General features: G+C 52.0%; 1 protein-coding gene across 2 annotated transcripts; it reads right to left on the reverse strand.

The window, feature by feature from the left end:
• Positions 1-6,924: 6,924 nt before the first annotated feature.
• CHRAC1 (chromatin accessibility complex subunit 1) lies at positions 6,925-9,703 on the reverse strand. Of its 2 annotated transcripts, none has more exons than XM_082310459.1 (3): positions 9,506-9,687; positions 8,736-8,862; positions 6,925-7,964 (listed from the first exon to the last, which is right to left on the reverse strand). In XM_082310459.1, the coding sequence occupies exons 1-3, from the start codon at positions 9,638-9,640 to the stop codon at positions 7,819-7,821; spliced, it is 408 nt and encodes a 135-aa protein (XP_082166585.1). In that variant the 5' UTR covers positions 9,641-9,687; the 3' UTR covers positions 6,925-7,818. The 2 variants fall into 2 exon arrangements, with proteins under 2 accessions (XP_082166585.1, XP_082166586.1); XM_082310460.1 differs by lacking the exon at positions 6,925-7,964 and adding an exon at positions 7,976-8,490 and having other exon boundaries at positions 9,506-9,703.
• Positions 9,704-10,255: the final 552 nt, after the last annotated feature.

The following is a 10,255-nucleotide window of genomic DNA, read 5'->3' on the forward strand; positions in this document are numbered from 1 at the left end:
AACTCATGAAAAACCTAACAGGTTCTGTTTTGGTTTCTTACTGTATATATACAACTAATACTAAAGATTTAGCATAGTGTTTTTCACCTCAAAACGTAAGACTCGTAACAAGCTCAGAATGCTGTAATTCCTGACAAAATAATGATGTGAATGATATTTTATAAAGTTATTTTGTATGGTGTCAATTTTGTTCTGCCTCATAGTATGTCAATAAAATAAAATTCCTCATCTTTACAAGTCTCTGTTTGATGTCTTTTTATTTCATTTGGCCATTTTCTGCAGTTACTTGTGCATTGTGAGACACTTTTTTTTTTTTTATTTCTTTTTCCGTGAGCAGGCAGCGGGACGTATTCATGGCCTAAGCAGTTTTCCACAGGGAGCAGAGAAGAGCGGTGGGAGGACGGCTCCCGCGTGGGGAGCTGCTGGGTGCCACGGGACAGAGAAACCCCGGGACCTGGGTAAAAAGCCCCTGTGTGCTCTGCAAACAGCAGTTACTTTGCAGCGTCGGCGCTGTGTTTTTCTCGCTGCCAGAGGTCAGAATCAAATCTAAAACTATCGATCGCTTCAGTCTGTAGCTCAGAAACAGTTGTTAAAAGCCCCAGCGGCAGATTGGAGATCGTACTGGAGCAGAGATCCTTACGCTAATACCAAATTCTGCTCTGTCAAACCGTAACCCAAATTGAAATGTGCTGGTCTGGAGGCTTTTTTTGTGATGGGGGAGAAGATCTCTGCCCGAGAGCCTGTAAGTTCTCCGAGTCCCATCGCCCTCCCTCGCGTTACAGCACTTGCCTGAAATCCTACTTTTTCTTGCTTTCTGAGTGAATACCGACAGCGATCAATTTTTAAACAGAAACGACGTAAGCACTCGGTGTTCAACTAGAAAGCATCAAGGGAAGGGGGGCATCAAAAGGAACGGCAGGTACGCGGGGGAGCTCCCGGTGGGAGCCCAGCCCCGCACGGATCGGCTTCACTCAATAACATGAACTAACGTCACAGCCCGCTCTTCCACTTCAGGCAGAGCTTTCTTTTTCCCCTTGTTTTTGAAATACTACTTTGGATTGGATGGTTTTGCTCTGCGTCCGGCTCTTGGGGAAAAGAAATACCACTGACTGGGTTTGCTGGCAACGAGCTTTGGCGGATGCAAAGCCTTGGAGATCCTGTGGCACATTCTGGCAGCTCTGAAGTCCTCGTCGCGGATTCTGGCTGAATGAATCCAGAAGGGTGTTCAAGTTCTTGAGGCCTCACTAATTGACAGAATATGTTCAGTGTCCCACAGGAAACTTCTAAGAGGGGTGAAATATGGTAATTTATACTCAGTAACCACAGTTCTTTTGTCGTTTTTGCAAGCTTAGGAAGCTTCATCTCCTTTGAGCAGCCTTGGCTGGGGGGGAAGGATCTCGCAAGCTAGTAGTGTAGGAAAAATCCCCAACAAAACCCTAAAAAACCAACCCAGAAATATGTATATAGGAACAGATTCATCCTGGAAAGTGTCCCCTGGCCTGTGTCCCACTGTCTAAAGTCCCTGACCACCCTAAACGGGCCAAGACAGCCCCAGCAGCTCCACCAGCTCCGCCTGGCAGCCGGCTTCCCTGCAGCACGGGAACATTCAGCAACTGCAAATTTTGAAAGCTAAAATAAGAAAGAGCAATGCGTCTCGTAAGCACAGCTGGCTGCTGTCCACTGCAACGCCCTGTTGAGGATGCCTGTAATTCTGTCGCGATTGAGCCGTTTATAGGGAAGTTCCCCGTACCAGATATGGAAAGATGGGGACGTGAGCGCAGCGTTCCAGTACCTGAAGGAAGGTTGTCCTTGGCATCATGGACCTTCCTGTTCCTCCTTTGGGTGCGGGGAGAGGCCGTGTCAGCCCAGGCCCTGGTGGTGAAGTACTCCCAGTTTTGATGGATGGTCCGTGAGCAGTAGGCTCCTTGCCTGAAAGGTTGGCAGGAGGAAAAAAGTCCTTCAGATTTGGTCAGCAGGGGCAGCCGTGGCAAAGCCGAGGGATGGCAGAGGCCCCAGCTGCGCATCGTCTGCTCGACATCTTCAGGAGCAGTGGAGAGCTGGGTGCTGGTGGGGAAGAAAACCCCGAGCTGTAAGGGAGGAGCCCGAGTATCATTTTTTCCTGCTTTCCCAGTTGTTTCAGCTGTAGAGTTTAGTGGGTGCTACGCAAATTTTCCGGTTACAGAGTAAGACACGGTCTGCACGTGTGCTTCGTTTTGTTCGCGTGCTCCTCGGTCGCTTTTGGCGCAGCCTGAGGAAGCGCACGTTAAATGATACGGTTCGTAGCTGGAGCTTGGTAATGGCTTGTGAATGTGGCTTTTGATTTACTGTGAGGGATAACGGTGGGCTGGGATGCGTCACTTGAAATCTTACACTGTGTCCCACGGTACCGGTTACTCTGTTTGCACATCTGATCTCACATGAAATGTATTTCCCTTAGCCTGTTACCCAGTGTTAACGTCCTGTTCTAGCATCTCTGGTTGTGGAGGGTTGACCTGGGGGCCAGCTGCCCCCCAGCCGCTCTCTTACTCCCCCGCCTCAACAGGATGGGGGAGAGAAAATAAGAGATAAATTAATGGGACAAAATAAAGACAGGGAGATCACTTACCAGTTGCCATTACAGGCAAAGGAGACTCAGCTTGGGGAAAATTAATTTGGTTTATTGCCAGTTAAAGTAGATTTGGATGGTGAGAAATAAAGACAAAAACTAAACCGCCTTCCCCCCACCCACCACCCTTTTTTCCCCATTCCCACCTTCACCCCTTCACCCCCAACCCCTCTCCCCCAGGGGCGCAGGGGTGGGGATGGGGGTTGCGGTCAGTCCACCCCAGCCCCTCTCGCCCGCTCCTCCCTCCTCACACCTCTCCCCGCTCCAGCGCGGGCCCTTCCCCGGGCTGCAGTCCTTCAGGGACAACCTGCTCCCGCCTGGGCTCTCCACGGCCGCAGCTCCTGCAGGAAAGATCCCCCTGCTGCGGCCTGGGGCCCTCCCCGGGCTGCAGGCTGGGGCTCTGCTCCAGCGGGGGCTCTGCAGGGCTGCAGGGGATCCCTGCTGCGGGCCTGCAGCCCCTCCTGCCCTCCTCCTCCTGCGCCCGCGGGCTGCCTCTGCTGCTGCTCCCGCCTTGGCTTCCTCCTCCTCTGCCTGGGCCGCCTTTGGCCCTTTCGGCAACCTGTTTGCCCCCCCCCCCGGCACGCCCAGCTTGGCTGAGGGGCTCAGCTGTGTCCTGCGGTGGGGCCCTTGGAGCCGGCTGGGACCGGCTGGGACCGGCTGTGTGCGGCACGGGGCAGCCCCGGCCTCGCCTCACAGAGGCCCCCGCAGCCCCCTGCCAGCTCCTGGGCACGGACACCCCGTACACTGGTGTCTCTCGCTGTCTGTATCAGTTTTGCTGTAGACAGACTCCAGGTGTGACAGGAGGGGGGAGCCGAGGAAGTGCGGCACCATGGGGGGGTGTCACAGACACTGCAGAAGCAGGGATAATCAGGGTGCAATGAGGAGAAGCACTGGTAGGAGCGATTCATCCTTCTGGTTTTCCTTGTGGGCTTCCTTCCCTAAAGAGCATGGCTCCTCCGCCCTCCAGCTGTTTTGTCTTTCCTGTGCTTTCCCTCCTAATCGCATCTTCTGTCTGACAAAGACACCAGTTGCGTAGAGCAAGGCCCTCAGAGCTCATCGCCTGTGCTTGCTCGCGCTCCCCAGGGCCACGCCGCAGCATCTTGCAGCCTGGCTACAGGGAGAAAGCGACTGCCAGGGCCAACGCGAGGGCACGGTTCATAGCAGGTTCAGCTCAGGCTGCAGAGCCGCCGCGTGGGCTACAGGTCCAAGACAGAAGGGCTGCATTCCCCTCTGCTGTGAACGAGGATGGGCTGCAGGACAAGGAAGCCTGGCAGCCTGCTGGTGTGGGCTGCTCGTGACTGAGGACACCTCTGCCAGTTGTGAGCATAGCCCAGGTACGTGGATAATGTGGTCAAGCACTGGATCGGCCTTTTACCACAGCAGCAGAATCCCCGCCTTCAGCTGACCCTCACAGGACTGGCCGTGAGCTATTATGTCCCAGTAAAAATATTTCCTGAGCTCAAAGAGTGGTGGTGAATGGAGTCAAATCCAGTTGGCAGCCGGTCACGAGTGGTGTTCCCCAGGGCTCAGTGTTGGGACTGGTCCTGTTCAATATCTTCATTGATGATCTGGATGAGGGGATCGAGTGCACCCTCAGTAAGTTTGCAGATGACACCAAGTTGGGTGGAAGTGTCGATCTGCTGGAGGGCAGGAAGGCCCTGCAGAGGGACCTGGACAGGCTGGATCGATGGGCCGGGGCCAACTGTATGAGATTCAACAAGGCTCAGTGCCGGGTCCTGCACTTGGGTCACAACAACCCCATGCAACGCTACAGGCTGGGGGAGGAGTGGCTGGAGAGCTGCCTGGCAGAAAAGGACCTGGGGGTGTTGGTTGACAGCCACCTGAACATGAGCCAGCAGTGTGCCCAGGTGGCCAAGAGGGCCAATGGCATCCTGGCTTGTATCAGGAGTAGTGTGGCCAGCAGGACCAGGGAGGTGATGGTGCCCCTGTACTGGGCACTGGTGAGGCCGCACCTCGAGTGCTGTGCTCAGTGTTGGGCCCCTCACTCCAAGAAGGACATCGAGGTGCTGGAGCATGGCCAGAGAAGGGCAACGAAGCTGGTGAAGGGTCTGGAGCACAAGTCTTATGAGGAGCGGCTGAGGGAGCTGGGGTTGTTCAGCCTGGAGAAGAGGAGGCTGAGGGGAGACCTTCTTGCTCTCTACAACTCCCTGAAAGGAGGCTGTAGCGAGGTGGGGGTCGGTCTCTTCTCCCCAGTAACAAGCGATGGGACGAGAGGAAATGGCCTCAAGCTGCGCCAGGGGAGGTTTAGGTTGGATATTAGGAAACACTTCTTCCCCAAAAGGGCTGTCGGGCATTGGCACAGGCTGCCCAGGGAAGTGGTGGAGTCCCCATCCCTGGAGGTATTTAAAGAACGGATAGATACGGTGCTCGAAGACATGGTATAGATGGACTTGGCAGTGCTAGGTTAACGGTTGGACTCGATGATCTTAAGGGTCTTTTCCAACCCAAACAATTCTATATTTTGTCTTCGGTCCCAGAATACCAGTGCTCCCAGTTCTATCAGCACAGGCACACGTGTACTGGCTCATGGTGTCACTTTTTGTCCTCGACACATTGGCTGATCACGCTGAGACACTCTCCTTCCCCGGCTCATGAGGTACGAGTCTGTAGAGCAGCGACTGATGAATGTGTTGGGGATTTATTTTTTTTTTTCCTTCTTTTTTTTAGGGTGTCTAAAAGCAGAGTTTCCGTCTTAGCTACCAAATATCAGTGGTAACAATCCATTGACAAGCTGAGCGGCAGCAGAACCAAAGTGCCAAAAATCCAGGAATCCCTGCAGATAATGATTGGTGGGCGATACTTACTGGGGGCTGCTGGCTATTTTGGCCCCTTTCATCAATATTGTCCTTCACAACCTACACCTGGCTCCGGGACTGGCTTAAAAAAAAAAAAAACCAACCCTTTTCAGAGGATTCTGTATAACAGACAAGTGGGTTACTACACACCCAGAACTGCTGGTGGAAAACGCCAGATCTAAAACTGAGCAGAGCTGTCATTTCTATAAACACGTGCACCCTAAAACTTACCGGCCCCGATGTCTTTACCTCAGAATACACGTGCCCAGCATAAAGACCTCTCTGCCAGGGCTGCTTGAGGTCACTGCGGTCTTGGGTTGCGACCTCCGTCACGTAACTGTGGGCCAGGTACTGTTTGGCCTTAGCCGCAGTACCGGTGAGTTAAACAAGAGACGCCAGCTCTGGGACCGGGCTGTTCCTCTGGGACTTCAGCACGGCTAGGGCGGTGGCCAGTGGCTTACGGGCCCCCAATGATTTGATTTATCTTGTTGCCCTCTACCCTGTTTACGCTAGAGAATTACCATGCAATTTTGTGCTAGGGTACAAGTAGGTTTTTTTCTTCCAAAAGCTGGCGAGTACTAGGGCCACCAAGCGTTGAGCAATGCCACACAATTTACATATCCTACTGCAGGCAACACCCCCCTCAGGCAGCCCTCAGTTTCCCCCAGCTCTCCGTGCACTTTTAATAATATTTTTAAAAAAAACAAACCAACCCTTTCAACAATAGTATAGTTCTGCATACCCACTTGGGAATTTCTCTAAGGATAAAGCATCACTTAGCACTCACTGCAGCCTTCCTGATAAAATATGATTTTGATTTCTGGTAACTTTGGGAGAATTTTTTATAGTACAACATACTTTGATCTTTTAAAAGAAGACAAACATTTCTTGCGTGGCTCAGTAGCTTTACTCCTCTGCCAGTCTCTGATCTTACCTGCCTAACCCCCATTTTTGCTTTCTGAGAACAAATCTGGAGCGTGCCAGGTGACGGAGCCTCTAGAGCTTTCTGCCTCGTGTTTTAAGAGCAGTTCAGTGTATTTGTGCCTTCAACCCACGAGAAGCTGTTAATATTGTCCTGACAGGCAGGACAGAGTTTCCTGGTGACTCTTAACCGTGCCATCCAAATTAGGGTGTTGCTCGAGACCTCCCTCTTCCTGACTGATTTAGGGCACTTTTTGGAGCGGGAGGTTTTGCTCCTCAGTAATGTTCCCGTGCTTACTTCACAGCGGGGGGAGATCTGGGTCACTTCTCTCTCGCTCTGACTGACCAGGACACTGTGCAAGCGTTAGTTACCAGCAGAGACTGATGGTTAACACAGCTACGACTCCCAGCGCAGGATAGATCTAGTTACTACGGCTGACAGGGACTATTCAGAGCAGCGCTTAGCCTTTTCTCCCCCCAGAAAGATGAACAGTGAGCACGCTAGGTTTGTACATGACTGAAGCTGGAAAGAACTACATAAAGTCTCTGCATCAATTGTCACTTTTCATACAAAACATTTATTTTAAAAAGTTGCATATAAAGTTCTACACAGGATGGTTACCATTTCTATAGTAAAAAAAAAAAAAAAAAACCCTCCAAAACAAAAACAAATGAAAAATCCAGCTCTGTCACTCAAATGGTAAAAGGGTTGCTCATTCTCGACAATCCACATTTAATAGACTTCAGTGTGCATTTTGGTAGAACACGACGGACAGACTGTAGAGTTCATTAGAGAAAAAGGTTCTAGATGTACATATTTACATCCTTATCTAACACACGTACTTTTTATCACCACAGCCGCAGAACCACATTAGCTCTTGGAATGGATCTCACCTCTACCCTGTTTCGGTGCCGACATGGCTGTTGAGGCTGCATTACAGAAGCAGCTGTTCTTACAGAAGACTTTTTTTAATGGGCTTGGTCCCCTGCTAATGCCCTGGCACTGTTCCGGAAAACTGAGGGAGGGTTTGATCGGTTACCGGCTCCCCAAGGCGGAGAAGGCCCAGGATAGTAGACACTGTGTAAAACACCTCCCCTCACCTCGCCTTCCGCTCTGAGAAGCGACACAAACTGGGGGAGGACTCCCTTCTAGTCAGAGGGTCAAAGACCTTTTGGACTGAAAGCTGCCCATATGAAATTTTAAGTTTGGATAATGATTGTCTGAAGAAGTCATTTTAAATCATCTGAGCAAGTTCTGCTGTCAGATTTACATTAGCTCTTCTTACCCCGCCATGTTTCTGAGGGAAGAAGTCCATTCTTCAACAAGTATAAAGTTCAATTTCTAAACTTCTTAAACAAAGCAAAAGCAGATGGCTCAGTATATAAATATATCCAGCATCTGGATTCTCAGTCACAAAAATAACATCCTTTATACAACAGAAAATGGATCAGCTATGAAGCAACTCTCCATTGGTCTTAAGATCCAACATCTTCATCAACAGCTTCATCTTCATCCTCTTCCTCCTCATCCTCTTCATTATCTTCCCCCACTTCTCCATCTCGCTTCTCTTTTTCAAGCATTTTTAGGTATTTGCTAGCTAGGATCTTCTTTGGCAAGATATCTGGAAGGTAGAATTGTTTCTTTTATAGTCAGCTGGAATACTTACATTGCCTCGTTAATACTCTGGTATCCGTACCACTAATGAATTGAAGTCGAAAAGAGGCTTTGTTAAAAGCCAGATCCAACAAGACACCCATCCCATTTATGTCCTGTAGAAACATTTTTTCTGCATTAAGGTAAGATACTCGTTCAGGGCAATGATGATGGACCTGAGACAAAGCGGAACTGCGTGCTCTGAAAGCATGTCTGCCGGGAACCCAGAGAAAGACTGGGCTAGGAATACCTTACTCTCAACCTACATCCTATAGCTAAGTGTTACAACAAAAATCCAAGTATCGGTAAAAACTGTGTACGCGCGCACACATGTGCGTACATATATACACAAAAAGAGAGAGCAACCATGTGATGAATTGCTTTGAGAAACAAGACTTACAGATTTAAATGTGTAATTTTGGGGCCACAGAACTTCTCACATAAAGATGTGCAGTGATCTTGTTTTATGGGCTGGAAGCCTTCAGATGGAGTTGCTGGAATTTAAGAAATGCTTAAGGCGATATGCTGAGAACTTATTAGCCTTGTATAATTCTGAAGCACCAGCAAAATCCCCATTCACAAAGAAATGTTTTCAGTGATGTAGTTTATGAGTTCCAGTTGAAGGTTATACAGGAGATTAAAGACCAGTAGGAGAATCGTGTCCTCACAAAACAACTCAATAAGAGTAAGATTTCATTTTCCAAACTACATACTGGATTTACCATCATTCTATAGATACCTGCGAGGAACTGGAAGGTCTCACACTCTTCGGCAGTATGAGACAGGTCACTGTAAGTTAGAGCGTTCTTCTCCTTGCCTCTGCCATGTTTGTAGGAGTATGTAGCCAAATACTGAACAAAAAGCTCCTAAAAAATTAGAACAAAAAAGAACAGTCAAACTATGAATTCGTACATATAGGTGGCAGTTTTCTTTAATCCCTGTTTAAAGACACAAATGCCATATACTGGACACTTTGTGGAGAGGCCCACTTATTTCGGAAGCGCTTAAGGTCAGGATATAGTTGCATCTCCTTGGAGCACGGACCGCAGGTTCGGGTTCTGGTACGTAATTTAATTTGTGCTGCTCTTCAACGCTTTCCACAGCCCGGCAAATGACACTTGGGATCAGAAAGCAGCAGGGTGTAATTTCCACACGGGCTAATTTATAGCAGTTGACAGTGGTGGGAAGAAGCAGCTCCTGCACTGCTCACAGACTCGGGGAGCTCGGCTGGGCGGGCCGATGCCCCAAACGCCTTTTGGCCAGCGGGAGCCCGAAGCGGGATGCTTCGTGGCCGCCGAGGGACGGAGAGAGGGAGGGGGGAAGGGAGGTGCGGTACGGGCGGGGAGGAGGTCGGCACCGACAGAGCGCGGCTGCGGCCGGGGAGCCCCGGCAGCGGCGAGAGGAGCGAGGCGGGAGCCCAGCCCGGCGGCAGCGGTACCGCAGGGAGGCACAGGCCCAGCACGGCGGGGAAGGAGCGGGGTGGGCTGAGAGGGAAGAGGGAGCCGGTACCGTGGCTTTGGCGGTGAGGAAGAGCGCGTCCTGGTTGATGCTGGAGACCTCCGGCGAGCTCTTCATGATCACGCGGATCCGCGACAGGGGCAGCGACACCAGCCGGTTCTCGCCGCCGCTCAACCTCGCCGCCATCTTTCCCCCCCGACCGGCTCCGGCCCTTCACCCCCAACCCGGCGAGCAACGGGCGGCCGCCGCGGCACGGCCCGCTGGGAGCTGTAGTCCCCGGCCGCCGGGGGGACCCCGCGCCCAGCCGGCGGCCAGCGACGGCGGGACTACGACTCCCATGAAGCCGCTCGCTCTCCGCCCGGTCGCCCAGCGGACTACAAGTCCCACGGTGCCCCTCGCAGCCCTCCCCGCCTCCTCCCTCGCTCTCCTCACGGCGGGGGGGACCGCGCTTCGCGGGGCGCCGCCGGGCGCGCTGAGGACCCGGCCCCGGCCCCGGCCCCGGCCCCGGGTCCCCCAGGGGCGCGGGGTCTCCGCCCCGGCCCCGCGGGTGAGGGCGCTGGGCGGGGTCCCGCAGGCCGGTGCCGGCCCCAGCATAGGCGGGAGGGGCCTGGGGGCTTCCCTTGCTCAGCCCCTCGGCGTGGGCCTTAGCCCCAGGCCAGCATCTGAGTTTTGGGAGCTTGTCTTTAATGGCAACTAGGCTCATCCTATATATATTCCAATTACAGGCCAGTGGCTACAAAATCGTTAATTCGAACTGTAATTACAGGCTGCTAAACGCCTGTTTTGCTGCTGTAGTACAGC

This window comes from Platalea leucorodia (assembly GCF_965183815.1).
Source record: "Platalea leucorodia genome assembly, chromosome: 1".
NCBI lineage: Eukaryota > Metazoa > Chordata > Aves > Pelecaniformes > Threskiornithidae > Platalea > Platalea leucorodia.

Coding starts and splice junctions, on each gene's coding strand:
- CHRAC1 (XM_082310459.1), bottom strand. CDS start 9,640: ATGGCGGCGAGGTTGAGCGGCGGCGAGAACCGGCTGGTGTCGCTGCCC. Junction 8,863..9,505: donor TCCTCACCGCCAAAGCCACG/GTACCGGCTCCC, acceptor CTAATTTTTTAG/GAGCTTTTTGTTCAGTATTT. Junction 7,965..8,735: donor GACCTTCCAGTTCCTCGCAG/GTATCTATAGAA, acceptor TCTACCTTCCAG/ATATCTTGCCAAAGAAGATC.